Source organism: Chiloscyllium plagiosum, unplaced genomic scaffold (assembly GCF_037043375.1).
Source record: "Chiloscyllium plagiosum isolate Xiang-an unplaced genomic scaffold, Cpla_swu_hap1 HiC_scaffold_49, whole genome shotgun sequence".
Taxonomy (NCBI): domain Eukaryota; kingdom Metazoa; phylum Chordata; class Chondrichthyes; order Orectolobiformes; family Hemiscylliidae; genus Chiloscyllium; species Chiloscyllium plagiosum.
This window is the reverse complement of record NW_028270187.1, coordinates 8,595,912-8,611,850: the sequence shown is the minus strand read 5'-3', so window position 1 is coordinate 8,611,850 and position 15,939 is coordinate 8,595,912. Positions and strand designations below refer to the sequence as shown.

The window sequence follows — 15,939 nt, the reverse complement described above, 5'->3', positions numbered from 1 at the left end:
CTGTAGGGAAATAGATGGTGACATCTTGCAAAATGTGCAGATCATAGAGGAGGAAGTGCTGAATGTCTTGAAACAGGTAAAGGTGGATAAATCCCCAGGACCTGATCAGGTGTACCCGAGAACTCTGTGGGAATCTAGGAAGTGATTGCTGGGCCTCTTGCTGAGATATTTGTATCATCGATAGTCAAATGTGAGGTGCCGGAAGACTGAAGGTTGGTAAACGTGGTGCCATTGTTTAAGAAGGGCGGTAAAGACAAGCCAGGGAATTATAGACCGGTGAGCCTGACTTCGGTGGTGCGCAAGGGAATCCTGAGGGGCAGGATGTACATGTATTTGGAAAGGCAAGGACCAATTGGGGTAGTCAGCACGGCTTTGTGCATGGGAAATCATGTCTCTCAAACTTGATTGAATTTTTTGGAGAAGTAACAGAGGATTGATGAGGGCGGAGCAGTTGATGTGATCTGTATGGACTTCAGTAAGGTGTTCGACAAGGTTCCCCATGGGATCTGATTAGCAAAGTTAGATCTCATGGAACAAGGGAGAACTAGCCATTTGGATACAGAACTGGCTCAAAGGTAGAAGACAGAGGGTGGTGGTGGAGGGTTAGTTTTCAGACTGAAGGCGTGTGACCAGTGGAGTGCCACAAGGATCAGTGCTGGGTCCTCTACTTTTTGTCATTTACATAAATGATTTGGATGTGAGTGTAAGAGGTACAGTTAGTAAGTTTGCAGATTACACCAATATTGGAGGTGTAGTGGACAGCAAAGAGGGTTACCTCAGATTACAACAGGATCTGGACCAGATGAGCCAATGGGCTGAGAAGTGGCAGATGGAGTTTAATTCAGATAAATGCAAGGTGCTGCATTTTGGGAAAGCAAATCTTAGCAGGACTTATACACTTAATGGTAAGGTCCTAGGGAGTGTTGGTGAACAAAGAGACCTTGGAGTGCAGGTTCATAGCTCCTTGAAAGTGGAGTCGCAGGTAGATAGGATAGTGAAGAAGGTGTTTGGTATGCTTTCCTTTATTGGTCAGAGTATTGAGTACAGGAGTTGGGAGGTCATGTTGCGGCTGTACAGGACATCGGTTAGGCCGCTGTTGGAACGTCTGAGGCTGAGGGATGACCTTATACAGTTTTACAAAATTACGAGGGGCATGGATAGGATAAATAGGCAAAGTCTTTTCCCTGGTGTTGGGGAGTCCAGAACTAGAGGGCATAGGTTTAGGGTGAGAAGGAAAAGATATAACAGAGAGCTAAGTGGAAATTTTTTCATGCAGAGGTTGGTACGTGTATGGAATGAGCTGCCAGAGGAAGTGGTGGAGGCTGGTACAATTGCAACATTTAAGAGGCATTTGGATGTGTACATGAATAGGAAGGGTTTGGAGGGATATGGGCCGGGTGCTGGCAGGTGGGACATCTGATCGTCATGGACGTGTTGGACCAAAGGGTCTGTTTCCATGCTGGACATCTCTGACTCTATAAGGAAGTTGATGGGAAATTAGCAGAGACCCTGTTTGATCAGATGGCTGAGACAAACAGATGACAAAGCAGACTTCTTTAGCTCAGGTATATTAACTGAGTTACAGCAGAAAGATGAAAATTTAAAGCAATTCTATCAAAAGGCATACACATAACAAATCCGAATGTATCCCTGTATGTTATTATCTTAAAAATCATGTCTTAATGAGGAAATGAAGACCATCACAAATTCAGGCAGATCAGAAATGGGCAGAAGTTTATTAAGTTGTAGTGCCAGTGGGTTATAGAAAGGACATCTTGTTTGAAATTCACATTATTTAATTGTCATCTCTGTATGTGAAAAATATTCAGCAAAGGATTAATTCTTTCCTTCTCAGTCACACACAAACTCCATGTAAATATGCTTCATCCGGGTTGGAGAATTTGAGCTATAAGCAGAGGCTGAATAGGCTGGAACTGTTTTCCCTGGAGAGTGACCTTATAGAGGTTTATACAATCATAAGGCGCATGGAGAAGTGGTGGAGGCAAGTACAATTACAACATTTAAAAGGCATCTGGGTGGGTATAATGAGAAACGCCTTAAAACTTGTCCTGAAACATTTAGTCTAAATGTAATGTTGAATTATAGAATATACTTGCTGCACAGGAGAAAATAAACAGGGTAGGCAGGGAGGCATCAGGTCACAAAAGGTGGAACCCAAGATGTGCAGCAGATAAAAACATCAGTTCTCACCAAGTGATAACAGGATGCTCTGAAACAATTAAGAACATTTGCCCTAGCATCAATGAATTTGTGTAAAAAGGACACAGAGTGATAACATTCACAGTTGTTAACTTGTGAAATTAATAAGTGTTTGATTGTGATCTCAGAAACTTTGTATCATCTTAGAAGCATGTCAAAAGCCTTGTAATAAACAGTCAGGTCCTATCAATAATAATGGGTTCTTATTACCCTTATGAGAGAGAGAGATGCATGTTTTGAATTTATTTGCATTTTGAATTTATTTGCATTTTGAACACTGCTGATTATGAAATACAAACTCTGTAAAATATAATATTGATGAAGCTTTAACTTACTTAGTGTTCTTACAGACCATGCCTGCCCCACTGTCAATTTAACTCATCAGATCTTCTGTCTTCTTTGAATTTGAATCACAACCCTGAAAAGAAAGCATGTTTAATTTGAGACTAATGAATCATTTAAAATTCAACCTTGTGGTAACATTTCAGCCCCAGATACAGAATGATGCTGTGTCTAAGATAAAAAGCAGGAGTCTGCTCCCAGTTTAAAAATTATTCTAAACCTAACATTGAAGAGATTCTGACACAATCTGTTAGGAAGCCATTTTATGGTCAAAGCTTGCACTGCTCGCTAAAAAGCCATTTTGTAAATCAATGATATCTGACATGCGAGCTGCGCAAGGTTACCTTATGACCTCTTACACTTAGTTTAGACTGGTAGCTCTTTGTGATAGGGACTTACCTCACCAAAAGGCACCTGACTTGGCTGGATCAGTTTTTCTCACCTGATGGATGGTTAAGGACCTACAGGAGTGATCAGTTAAGCGCACACAGACCTGTTAATTAACTTCCCTTTCTTACGAATTATTGCCTTTCCATTGTCTGTCTAATTAAGAACATGCAGTGCTTTTTGTGAAGTTTTGTAAAAAGGAAGCCTATTTGAGACAGAAGAGTGGAGTAGCCTGTGAGGGCTCTTAAAGGAAGAGCCGGTATCCTATTCTTCTAAAGTTTTAGAACCTTAGCTAGCCCTTAGGTGTCAATGTTACATTGTAACAGTGATGCTATTGGTAAATAAAGGGGAAGGCTGAAATTAAACTAAACTGTTTGTAAAAGGTTTTCATACCAGACTACCAAAGAGTACGATTTTCATGATGAACCAAGAGAGGCTTAGAGGTCTGAGTCCACAAGGGATTCTCTGGGCCGTCTCAAATCTGTACTTTAACAATATGAATTGGAATGGTTTAGAGAGAGATTGGCAAAGCCGGGTCGGGAAGGTAAGTGATTGTTATTTGAGTGGGTGTGTTCTAGACCCCAGGTCTTACAAAATAGGGCCTCCCTCCCACCCTCCTCCTCTAACCTAAATTAAAAGTCCACAGACTTGCCCCAAAAAGAGGGTCTAAGAACGTTCCTGTGGATTGAAGAGTGAGGCTTTAGCTCAGGAGTCTTTGACAAGGAGGTTGAATGAAGTGATTACGCCACAGTTGAAGAGGGTGAAGACATGACTGCCAAGCTGGTTCAGTGTGCTACGTGCTTGATGTGGGAGGTCAACGACTCTGCTGTGTCTGGCTCGTATAAGTGTGGAAAGTGTGTGCACGTTCAGCTACTGACAGAGCATATTGCAGCACTGATGAAAGAACTCGAGGACCTTAGGCTCATCCGAGAGAACGAGATCTTTCTGGACAAGACCTTCAGCGAGGTTATTACACCGACCATACCAGAAGAGAGCAGACGATGAGGAAGGCAGAGAGGAGACAGGTGCAAGAGACCCCGGGGGAAGTACCTGTCAGGAACAAGTTGAATCTTTTGGAAACAGCAGACAGATGAAACTGCCAGTCCGCAAGGCGGCCAGGTCTGTCAATCAAAAGTTGGCGTGGAGGCACAGCAGAAGACTCGGACATCGCACAGAGCCATGGTAATAGAGGATTCCATAGTGAGGGGAACCGACCGGGGTTTTTGTGGCAGCAGGCGGGACTTAAGGATGGTGTGTTGCCTTCTTGGTGTCAGAGTTAAAGACATCACAGACAGAGTGCAGGAAATCCTCAAGGACAAAGGTGAAGAGCCAGAGGTGGTGGTACATGTCGGCACAAATGATGTCGGGAAGAGGAGGAGGAACATAGTACAGCGGGACTTCAGAGAACTAGGAAGAAGGCTGAAAAGCAGGATGTCCAGGGTGGTTATCTCCGGTTTGCTTCCAGTTCCTCGGGCTGGTGAGGCCAGAAACAGGGAGATAATGGACTTGAACGCGTGGTTGGGGAACTGGTGCAGGAAGCAAGGATTTAAATTCTTAGATCACTGGGATATGTTTTGTGGTAAGCATAAATTATACAAGAGAGACGGTTTGCACCTTAATAGGTTAGGGACTAGCATTCTGGCAGGCAGGTTTGCTACTGCAACACAGCTACGTTTAAACTAAGTAGCGGGGGCGGGGGGGGGGGATGGGACAGACTGGATGTTTAAGAAGGAAATTGAAGGGAAACTTAGAACAAGGGAAGTCAAGAAAGATAACTAGCAATGAAGCAGAAAACTCAAAAAGGGATCATGCTGTAAGGTTGAGTGAAATAGGAGTTGATGGGAAGGGTGAGGGCAGTAACAAATTGAAAATACTATATATGTATGCACGAAGCATTAGAAATAAGATGGATGAGCTGGAGGCTGTTTTGGAAATTGGCAGATACGATATTGTGGGGATAACTGAGACGTGGCTTCAAGTGGACAGGGCCTGGGAAATGAATATTCAAGGCTACACATGCTACCGTAAGGACAGACTGACGGCAGAGAGGGTGGGGTAGCCATGTTGGTAAGGGATGATATTCAGTCCCTTGGGCGGGGGGACCTAGAATCAGGGGATGTAGAGTCAGTATGGATAGAGCAGAGAAATTCTAAGGGTAAAAAGACTCTCTTGGGAGTTATCTACAGGCCCCTAAACAGTAGTCTGGATGTCGGATGTAAGTTGAATCAGGAGCTGAAATTGGCCTGTCGCAAAGAGGTTACTACAGTTGTTATGGGGGATTTCAACATGCAGGTAGACGAGGAGAATCAGGATGGTATTGGACCTCAAGAAAGAGACTTTGTGGAGTGCCTCCAAGATGGATTCTTAGAACAGCTGGTGCTGGAGCCTACCAGGGAGAAGGCAATTCTGGATCTGGTATTGTGCAACGAACCAGAATTGATCAGGGACCTCGAAGTGAAGGAGCCATTGGGAAGTAGTGACCATAATACAATAAGCTTCAATCTGCAATTTGAGAGGGAGAGGGTACAATCGGAAGTGACAATATTTCTGTTGAATAAAGGGAACAATGGAGCTATGAGGGAGGAGCTGGCCAAAGTTCAATGGTGCAATATCTTAGCAGGGATGACAGTGGAGGAACAATGGCAGATATTTCTGGCTATAATGCAGAAGATGCAGGATCAGTTCATTCCAAAAAGGAAGAAAGATCCTAGGAGGAGGCATGTGTAGCCATGGCTGACGAGGAAAGTTAAGAAACATATAAAGTTAAAAGAGAAAAAGTATAACATAGCAAAGATAAGTGGGAAAACGGAAGATTGAGAAACTTTTGAAGAACAGAGGATTACTAAGAAGGAAATACGCAGAGAAAAAATGAGGTACGAAGGTAAACTGGCCAAAAATATAGAGGAGGATAGTAAAAGTTTTTTTAGGTATGCGAAAGGCAAAAAATGGTTAAGACTAAAATTGGGCCCTTGAAGACAGAAACAGGGGAATATATTATGGGGAACAAAGAAATGGCAGAAGAATTGAATTGGTACTTCAGATCTGCGTTCACTGGGGAAGACACAAGCAATCTCCCCGAGATAACAGTGGCTGAAAGGCCTGAACTTAAAGGAATTTATATTTGCCAGGAATTGGTGTTGGAGAGACTGTTAGGTCTGAAGGTTGATAAGTCCCCGGGACCTGGAGGTGGCTCGAGAAATCGTGGATGCGTTGGTGATTATTTTTCCAGAGTTCAATAGATTCGGGATCAGTTCCTGGGGATTGGAGTGCTAATGTTGTACCACTTTTTAAGAAAGGTGGGGGAGAGAGAAAGCAGGAAATTATAGACCAGTTAGTCTGACCTCAGTGGTGTGAAAGATGCTGGAGTCTATTATAAAGGATGAAATTACGACACATCAAGATAGTAGTAACAGGATAGGTCAGAGTCAGCATGGATTTATGAAGGGGAAATCATGCTTGACTAATCTTCTGGAATTTTTTGAGGATGTAACTCTGAAGATGGACGAGGCAGATCCAGTAGATGTAGTGTACTTGGACTTTCAGAAAGCTTTTGATAAAGTCCCACATAGGAGGTTAGTGAGCAAAATTAGGACACATGGTATTGGGGGCAAAGTACTAACTTGGATTGAAAGTTGGTTGGCTGACAGGAAACAAAGTAGTGATAAATGGCTCGACCAGTGGGGTACCGCAGGGATCAGTGCTGGGACCGCAGCTTTTTACAATATATATTAATGAAGATGGTATTAGTAATAACATTAGCAAATTTGCTGATGATACTAAGCTGGGTGGCAGGGTGAAATGTGAGGAGGATGTTAGGAGATTACAGGGTGACCTGGACAGGTTAGGTGAGTTGTCAGATGCATGGCAGATGCAGTTTAATGTGGATAAATGTATGGTTATCCACTTTGGTGGCAAGAACAGGAAGGCAGATTACTACCTAAATGAAATCAATTTAGGTAAAGGGGCAGTACAAAGAGATCTGGGTGTTCTTGTACACCAGTCAATGAAGGGAAGCATGCAGGTACAGCAGGTGGTGAAGAAGGCTAATAGCATGCTGGCCTTCATAACAAGAGGTTCTTCTGCAGCTGTATAGGGCCCTGGTGAGACCACACCTGGAGTATTGTGTGCAGTTCTGGTCTCCAAATTTGAGGAAAGACATTCTGGCTATTGAGGGAGTGCAGCGTAGGTTCGCGAGGTCAGTTCCTGGAATAGCGGGACTACCTTACGCTGAAAACCTGGAGCGACAGGGCTTGTATATGCTTGAGTTTAGAAAACTGAGAGGGGATCTGATTGAGACATAGAAGATTATTAAAGGATTGGACACTCTGGAGGCAGGAAACATGTTTCCGCTGATGGGTGAGTGCCAAACCAGAGGACACAGCTTAAAAATACGGGATAGACCATTTAGGACAGAGATGAGGAGAAACGTCTTCACCCAGAGAGCGGTGGCTGTGTGGAATCCTCTGCCCCAGAGGGCAGTGGAGGCCCAGTCTCTGGATTCATTTAAGAAAGAGTTGGATAGAGCTCTCAAGGATTGTGGAATCAAGGGTTACAGAGGTAAGGCAGGAACAGGATACTGATTAAGGATGATCAGCCATGATCATATTGAATAGTGGTGCAGGTTCGAAGGGCAGAATGGCCTACTCCTGCACCTATTGTCTTCACTGATGGTTGTTGAAACAATGCAACAATGTGGCCTATTTGTCTATCTTCATTGTAACTTTGAAACTGTCCTTAATAACTGCAAATTTTAATGCAGTTTCTGAATGTCTATTTTGAATGAGGATTCAGTTTATCTATCTTCAAAGCTGTGTGTAAACTTCAATGGGCTCCATACCTTGTGTTTGTTAGAGGCAGCTGGTCACTCTTTGCTTTGAACTGAGGAAGTATTGCAGTGTCTTAGTCCCTCAGGTGTTTTTCTGGAGGAACACACAGGAACACCACCGTAAAGCAACATGAGGCTAGTCTGGCAATATTGAACTGATCCATGTCACATTCGTTGCATCTTCATTAGGATGTATGTTGTTTTTTTCTTTAAAGCCAACAACTTAACCAGAACCACGGCTCTGATTCTATTGTTGCCCTGAGCTGCTCCTTGTCTGGAGATTGTGTTTGTTTTTCATGTGATTCAATACCAGTTGATTTGGAGATGCTGGTGTTGGACCGGGGTGGACAATGTTAAAAATCACACATCAGGTTCTTCCAAAAAAAAATCTGTTGGACTATAACCTGGTGCTGTGTGATTTTTAACTTGATACCAATTGAGTCAGACCCAGAAACTGAGCAACAACTGCCCAGCACCATGAATGGGAGTACTCAACTATCAGAATGCTTACAGAGTTCAATATCCAACTCCCCAGCTACGTGTTGGAAATAGGAAAAACGGCGCTATTTCTAATGTTTTTACCAAGACCCCAGTGTATGTCCTTTTACAAGAGTATCACATTCTTGCAGTTAGTCCAAACAACCTCAAGAAAAAGCGGGAAACAGATTGAAATTAAAACAGGGGTCAGAGCATTGCAAACCACAAGAATGACCCACAGCAGCTTCTTCCCGCTCTGTCTCCCTCAGCAGGCCCACACACAGCCCGAGAAAGGCCTCTCTCTTCCCCCAGCCCGCTCACTCCAACTTCCGGGACAAGTTCCTGCTCCGCTCGGCCTCTTACAAACAGCCCCCGGTTCTCCCTGAACTCACCCCCGAATCAATCCCGGTCTCGGAGCCCCCTCTGTGTCCCAGGCTCCCATCCCGATGTGCTGCTGGAAGGAGCCTGCTGTTCCCTCGCTTCCCTGGGCGCTGATCTCTCCATTGCGGTCTGTTTCAAACAAACCTCTTGCACTCACTGAGTAAATGCTCCTCAATGGCAGCGCTGGGGGAGGGCCTCACGCATGCGCTCCTCTACTCAGGAACAGTCAGCTTTGGGAGAAAAGGTTCAATCCCAGATCCAGTTAGGGCTGGAGGATCAAAGCCTGCTGTGTCTGTCACTCAGTTTCCTCTCCGGACCCGCCCCTCATTCTCTGTCAGCCTTTTCTCAGTCAGGTCGGACCGGGCTGTATAAAAAAGGAAGGGGAGGCAGCTCTGCTCTCATTCAGCAGCGATTGGAGTGAAGAAGCGTGATGTCTGGAAGAGGTAAAGGAGGCAAAGGCCTGGGAAAAGGCGGAGCAAAGCGGCACCGCAAAGTGCTCCGTGATAACATCCAGGGCATCACGAAACCAGCCATCCGGCGCCTGGCTCGCCGTGGCGGGGTCAAGCGCATCTCGGGCTTGATCTACGAGGAGACCCGCGGGGTGCTGAAGGTTTTCCTGGAGAATGTGATCAGGGATGCGGTCACCTACACTGAGCACGCCAAGCGCAAGACAGTCACCGCCATGGATGTGGTGTACGCTCTGAAACGCCAGGGCCGCACTCTCTATGGTTTCGGCGGCTGAGGAAAACGCGACTCTTCCAACAAACCCAAAGGCTCTTTTAAGAGCCACCCAAACCTTCAGAAGAGAGCGGAGACTTGAGGACCGGGGAGGCAGCGCATACTGAGGGGATTGTTACTATAGGCCGTTATTTCCCGTTTATCGCGATTTTTAAAATTTATTTCCGTTCCGAAAATATACTAATACCGTGTTCTGCAGAGACCATTCAGAGTGGACGATTCACTTTTTTGCTGTTTACCGGATGCTGCCTGAACTGCTGTGCTTTTCCATCACTACACCCATCTAGGCTCTAGTTTCCAGCATCTGTAGTCCTTGTTTTTCCCATAGACGGTAACAATATCCAATTAAATGGATTTAGATTTAGATTACTTAGTGTGGAAACAGGCCCTTCGGCCCAACAAGTCCACACTGCCCCGCCGAAGCGCAACCCACCCATACCCCTACATCTACCCCTTACCTAACACTGCGGGCAATTTAGCATAGCCAATTCACCTGACCTGCACATCTTTGGACTGTGGGAGGAAACCGGAGCACCCGGAGGAAACCCACGCAGACACGGGGAGAATGTGCAAACTCCACACAGTCAGTCGCCTGAGGCGGGAATTAAACCCGGGTCTCTGGCGCTGTGAGGCAGCAGTGCTAACCACAGTTCCACCGCGTCGCCCATGGAGCATGAAATTTATTGATATCCGGTACAAAAGCGAGCGCTCTCCACGTTAAAAGGAAAAGAATCAATCGAGAAAAAGTTTAACCCCTTTCACAGATGCTGGGAGTGGCTCTTAAAAGAGCCTTTGGGTTGTTAGATTCAAGAATGGTCTCTTCACTTTTTAGCGGCGCCCCCAGCGGTAGTTTTCTTGGGCAGCAGCACGGCCTGGATATTAGGCAGCACCCCGCCCTGAGCGATGGTCACCCCTCCCAGCAGCTTGTTGAGCTCCTCGTCGTTGCGCACGGCCAGCTGCAGGTGCCTGGGGATGATGCGGGTCTTCTTGTTGTCCCGGGTCGCGTTGCCGGCCAGCTCCAGGATCTCAGCCGTCAGATACTCCAGCACCGCAGCCAGATAGACCGGCGCTCCGGCACCCACACGCTCAGCATAGTTACCCTTTCTCAGGAGCCTGTGAACACGGCCCACCGGGAACTGCAAGCCAGCCCGAGACGACCGAGATTTCGCCTTGGAACGAGCTTTCCCACCGCTTTTTCCTCCTCTTCCAGACATGAGTACAATCCCTCAACCACTTTCAGAGAGATTGCTGCGCCCCGCCCATATTGCGGCCTCTTATACCTTCGGGAGGAATGATGGGTCGGCCATTTCTGACTGGTCCCACTGTTCAGCGCCTCCTAATGCTGTTCCAATTCCCAATCAGATATCTGCCTCATTCCCCAATCCGCAGAGGGCACGGGGAGGAGGGCGGAAAGTACCGGCGCGAAATCATCAACCGCCCTCTTTCCAATTTGAAAAGCCCGCCAATTTCCAAATTAAGGAGTATGTTTTACATGAAAAATGGAGTACAAAAAGTGTGGAAGTTTAAAAAAAGTAATACAATTGTTAACTTACTTTTAGTTTACAAATATATAGTTCTTTGAGGATGTGACTAGACAAGTTGATGAGGGTCGAGGTGTGGATGTGGTGTATATGGACTTCAGCACGGCATTTGATAAGGTTCCCCATGGTAGGTCGACGATGCCCTCCACCGCATCTCTTCCACTTCCCGCTCCTCTGCCCTTGAGTCCCGCAGGACAGATCCCCACTGGTCCTCACCTACCACCCCACCAATCTCCATGTTCAGCGCATTATCCGCCGTCATTTCCGCCACCTCCAAACGGACCCCACCACCAAGGATATATTTCCCTCCCCTCCCCTATCAGCATTCTGTAAAGACCACTCCCTCCGTGACTCCCTCGTCAGGTCCACACCTCCCCCCTCACCTCCCTCCAAGGCCCCAAAGGAAACTTCCATATCCGCCACAGATTCACCTGCACCTCCACACACATCATCTATTGCATCCTCTGCACCCGATGTGGCCTCCTCTATATTGGGGATACAGGCCGGCTACTTGTGGAGCGTTTCAGAGAACACCTCTGGGACACCCGGACCAACCAACCCAACCACCCTGTGGCTCAACATTTCAATTCCCCCTCCCACTCCACCAAGGATATGCAGGTCTTTGGACTCCTCCATCGCCAGACCACAACAAAACAACGGTTGGAGGAAGAGCGCCTCATCTTCCGCCTAGGAACCCTCCAACCACAAGGGATGAACTCGGATTTCACCAGTTTCCTCATTTCCCCTCCCCCCATCTTGTCTCAGTCTAATCCATCGAATTCAGCACCGCCTTCCTAACCTGCAATCTTCTTCCCGACCTCTCCACCCCCACCCCAGTCTGACCTATCACCCTCAGCTTGACCTCTTTCCACCTATCACATTTCTGACGCCCCTCCCCCAAGTCCCTCCCCCCTACCTTTTATCTTAGCCTGCTGGACAAACTTTCCTCATTCCTGAAGAAGGGCTTATGCCCGAAACGTCGATTCTCCTGTTCCCTGGATGCTGCCTGACCTGCTGCACTTTTCCAGCAACACATTTTCAGCTCTGATCTCCAGCATCTGCAGACCTCACTTTCTCCTCATTCAGGAGGAATGGGATTCAGGGAAACAGAGCTGTCTGGATACAGAATTGACTGGCCAACAGAAGACAGCGAGTGGTAGTAGAAGGAAAATATTCTGCCTGGAAGTCTGTGGTGAGTGGTGTTCCACAGGGCTCTGTCCTTGGGCCTCTATTGTTTGTAATTTTTATTAATGACTTGGATGAGGGGATTGAAGGATGAGTCAGCAAGTTTGCAGATGACAAAGGTTGGAGGGGTCGTTGACAGTATAGAGGGCTGTTGTAGGCTGCAGTGGGACATTGACAGGATGCAGAGATGGCCTGAGAGGTGGCAGATGGAGTTCAACCTGGATAAATGTGAGGTGGTGCATTTTGGAAGGTCGAATTTGAAAGCTGAGTACAGGATTATGGATAGGATTCTTGGCAGTGTGGAGGAACAGAGGGATCTTGGTGTGCAGGTACATGGATCCCTTAAAATTGCCACCCAAGTGGACAAGGTTAAGAAAGCATATGGTGTTTTGGCTTTCATTAACAGGGGGATTGAGTTTAAGAGCCGTGAGATTTTGTTGCAGCTCTATAAAACTTTGGTTAGACCGCACTTGGAATACTGTGTCCAGTTCTGGTCGCCCTATTATCAGAAAGATGTGGATGCTTTGGAGAGGGTTCAGAGGAGGTTTACCAGAATGCTGCCTGGACTGAAGGGCTTATTTTATGAGGAGAGGTTGACTGAGCTCGGACTTTTTTCATTGGAGAAGAGGGGACCTAATTGAGGTATACAAGATAATGAAAGGCATAGATAGAGTCGATAGCCAGAGACTATTTCCCAGGGCAGAAATGATTAACACGAGGGGTCACAGTTTTAAGCTGGTTGGAGGAAAGTATAGAGGGGATGTCAGGGGCGGTTTCTTTACACAGAGAGCTGTGAGAACATGGAATGCGTTGCCAGCAGCAGTTGGTGGAGGCAGGGTCTTTGGGGACATTTAAGAGACTACTGGACATGCATATGGTCTCAGAAATTTAAGGGTGCATACATGAGGATCAGTGGTCGGCACAACATCGTGGGCTGAAGGGCTTGTTCTATGCTGTACTGTTCTATGTTCTATATACTTCACACCGTCTTACTCTCCCTCATTTGCCGACCTCCATCTGTCCACTTCTGATTTTATAAGCGGATTATTTTCTAAACCTTAAGAAGCTGAAACAAAACGGGCCAAACATTGCAGTCTGTAACCGGTCTTTTCACTTCACATTTCTTTAGCACACCCAACATGCTAAGAAAGCGGCACACAACGTTCTTCCGGCTCAGGATCAATGGAGAACACGGGTTTTAGACGATCTTTTAAAGTCGTCCTCCCTTGTCGTACTCGATCAGATTCAGCAAAAGCCCCACATTTCAGTCCGGAAGCAGTGTTGGTGTTCTCTCGGTTCACTTTGAAAGTCTCTCCGACAACAGGGAGTGGGACTGAAAGATGTCGGCACTTTTTGTCTGCGACGGGTGCAGAGACAAGATGAAAAATGACTCACTGGCGCTTAATCCACTTTCTCCAACCCAACCCCCATTAATTCGCGAAGTACTTGCAAAAACAAATGCATATCGCACTAAAATTAAAAATACCTCGTCAAGAATCATATGCAATCAAAACAAACAAATCGTAAACAATTGGTTCAACTGTCTCGGGGAAGTTGTGGGTGGCTCTTATAAGAGCCTTTGGGTTGTGGATGTGTGTTTTAGTGCAATGCGGCCCTTCACTTGGAGCTGGTGTACTTGGTCACCGCCTTTGTGCCCTCCGACACGGCGTGCTTGGCCAGCTCCCCGGGCAGCAGCAGCCGCACGGCGGTCTGGATCTCCCGGGAGCTGATGGTGCTGCGCTTGTTGTAATGGGCCAGGCGGGAAGCCTCCCCCGCGATGCGCTCGAAAATATCGCTGACGAACGAGTTCATGATGCTCATGGCCTTGGAGGAGATGCCGGTGTCGGGGTGAACCTGCTTCATCACTTTGTAGATGTAGATGGAGTAACTTTCTTTCCTGGTCCGCCTCCTCTTCTTGCCTCCCTTCGCTGGCGCCTTCTTGATGATTTTCTTCGCGCCCTTCTTGGAGGGTTGCTGTACTTTCTTCTCATCAGCCATAGCACCACTCACTTTCAGACACAGAATAAGGGAAAGCGGACTCGGAGTTCCCTTTTTATAGACTGACGGCATCAGCAATGCTCATGCCGGATGGGGGAAAGCCTGATTCCTGATTGGGTAGTTTACACTGACGATATTCACAAAATCTCAGTCTCTCTGGTTACTATGATTTGCAATGTGATTCTGTCAGAATTTGCAATGAAATGTGAAATGGATGGTTATTCTGTTCCTGTCAGTCTGACTGAGGGAGGTTTATTGTGTCCCTGTCACTCAGAAAGCGACTGTGGTGTTGTCCTCTGTTTCCTTTTGCTCGTTGTTGTGATGATATGGGAGTGGAAGGGTATGTTTCTAGCTCCACACTCTCGACTCCAATCTGTGCCCGTCTGTTTCTGGGATGTATTTTTGTAAACTCTACTCCACAGTCTTTACATGTCAGTATGTTACTGGACTGTAATTCAAACCTTCTTAAGCGTAAATTGTTGTTTTACTCTATCGGTGTCATCCATTGACTTTGGACAGACTCAGGTGGGACTGACTACCCTGCACTTCTATACCCTATGAAAATCAACTTCTGCAAATTGAAGTTGGGTTTGTAATTATAACTCCAGCATTTTGATAAGGAATAATTCTTTGTATATTGTTACTGACAATATCTGCAATGTCACTGCTGATGTTACATTGTTTATGCCAGTTTCTAGCTAATCCTATTATATCCTAACAATTTATTACTTTGCAAATGACTCAGTACTTCATGCTGTAACTGCCAGTTTGTTGTTTCTAATATTGTGTTTACTCAGTTTCAGTCAATCACTGGCATGTCAGAGAGCAAATAACTCAACATTTCAAAGTTTCTGATAAAATGGATGGCTAATCTTTTTTCACTCCATCCCTGATATGTCTCGGTAACTTGTAACTGAATCGATCAGTATGTGATCTATGAGCACACACATCAGTAAGTTACAGATAAAGTGTTTGGTGAATGATGCCTCCCATTCCTGTCATGCAGATACAGTGTCTATGCTGTTGTTATTAATTTCTTTCAATCTTGTCACTTTAAATATCTCAGAGCAGAAGACCATAAGAAGCATGAGAAGTCTGTGGCATTTTTATCTGCCTGTGTACTCTGTCATGAGAACAGATCACAAAGGCTTTAGTTATGATCTTCATCTCATTTTGATGTTTAGCACCCATAGCCAAAGACACTCTCATGTATCAAGTCTCTCTTTCGAAACTCAAAAATATTTTCAATTCAAGGCAATATATTTGTTGGTTTCAAGATTTCGGTCCAAAAGTAGCGACAATGTCGCCGCTCAGCTCAGAGAGCCCCATCAGTGCATCAGCAAAATGCATCTAACTCGACAACGGAGCCATCGATTCGAGTGAAAACTTTTCGGGCGTAAAGCTTCCGTTGTCAGGGTAAGGAGCGATCGAGTCTGCCTCTCTGGAGATGCGGAATTTCAGAGGAATCGGAGAGTTTAGCCCGTTAGAGAAACACAGAGAGGCACCAGGAGCAAGTTGTCCCTGCGCCGTCCGCTCGCTGCCTTGAAGTTGCTTAGTGCCGCCGCCAACAGCTTCATTGTTGACCCAGTTCAGACTGACCCAGAGAGATTCAGCGCAGAGTTCTCAACATGAGCGACAGAGCCGCTGCTCCCACCAAAGCCAAGACTCCCAAGAAGAAGGCGGCGGCTCCCAGGGGAAAAAAACATCCGGTCCCGGGTTGGGAGAGCTGATTCTGAAGGTTGTCGGGGATATCAAGGATCGCAAAGGAACGTCTCTGTCTGCTACAAAGAAGGCGCTGGAGAGAAGCGGGATCGATGTGGGAAAGCGAAAGGCACAGATCAGGGT

The 15,939-nt window shown here is 46.2% G+C and overlaps 4 protein-coding genes across 6 annotated transcripts in view; 1 reads left to right on the top strand and 3 right to left on the bottom strand.

Moving 5' to 3' along the window:
- LOC148135475 (uncharacterized) overlaps nucleotides 1-15,939 on the bottom strand; it is a 259,391-nt gene that overhangs the window by 33,039 nt on the left and 210,413 nt on the right. The window contains exons 1-2 of one of the 3 annotated variants that reach the window (XM_087984815.1): nucleotides 8,644-8,847; nucleotides 2,556-2,638 (exon numbers count right to left, since the gene is read on the bottom strand). The exons of 1 other annotated variant lie outside the window; for it this stretch is intronic. The gene's annotated coding sequence lies outside the window, so the exon portion shown is untranslated. Of the gene's footprint in view, nucleotides 1-2,555; nucleotides 2,639-7,786; nucleotides 7,869-8,643; nucleotides 8,848-15,939 lie in introns of those variants that run through there. One more of the 3 variants, XM_087984816.1, reaches the window with a different exon arrangement.
- On the top strand, nucleotides 9,032-9,906 carry LOC148135480 (histone H4). Its single transcript, XM_087984855.1, has one exon. The coding sequence runs from the start codon at nucleotides 9,063-9,065 to the stop codon at nucleotides 9,372-9,374; it is 312 nt and encodes a 103-aa protein (XP_087840981.1). The 5' UTR covers nucleotides 9,032-9,062; the 3' UTR covers nucleotides 9,375-9,906.
- LOC122544576 (histone H2A-like) lies at nucleotides 10,192-10,593 on the bottom strand. Its single transcript, XM_043683893.2, has one exon. The coding sequence runs from the start codon at nucleotides 10,582-10,584 to the stop codon at nucleotides 10,192-10,194; it is 393 nt and encodes a 130-aa protein (XP_043539828.1). The 5' UTR covers nucleotides 10,585-10,593.
- Nucleotides 13,689-14,109, bottom strand: LOC122544594 (histone H2B 1/2-like). The gene has a single exon (XM_043683913.2). It carries the CDS (start codon nucleotides 14,092-14,094, stop codon nucleotides 13,714-13,716), a length of 381 nt encoding a protein of 126 aa, XP_043539848.1. The 5' UTR covers nucleotides 14,095-14,109; the 3' UTR covers nucleotides 13,689-13,713.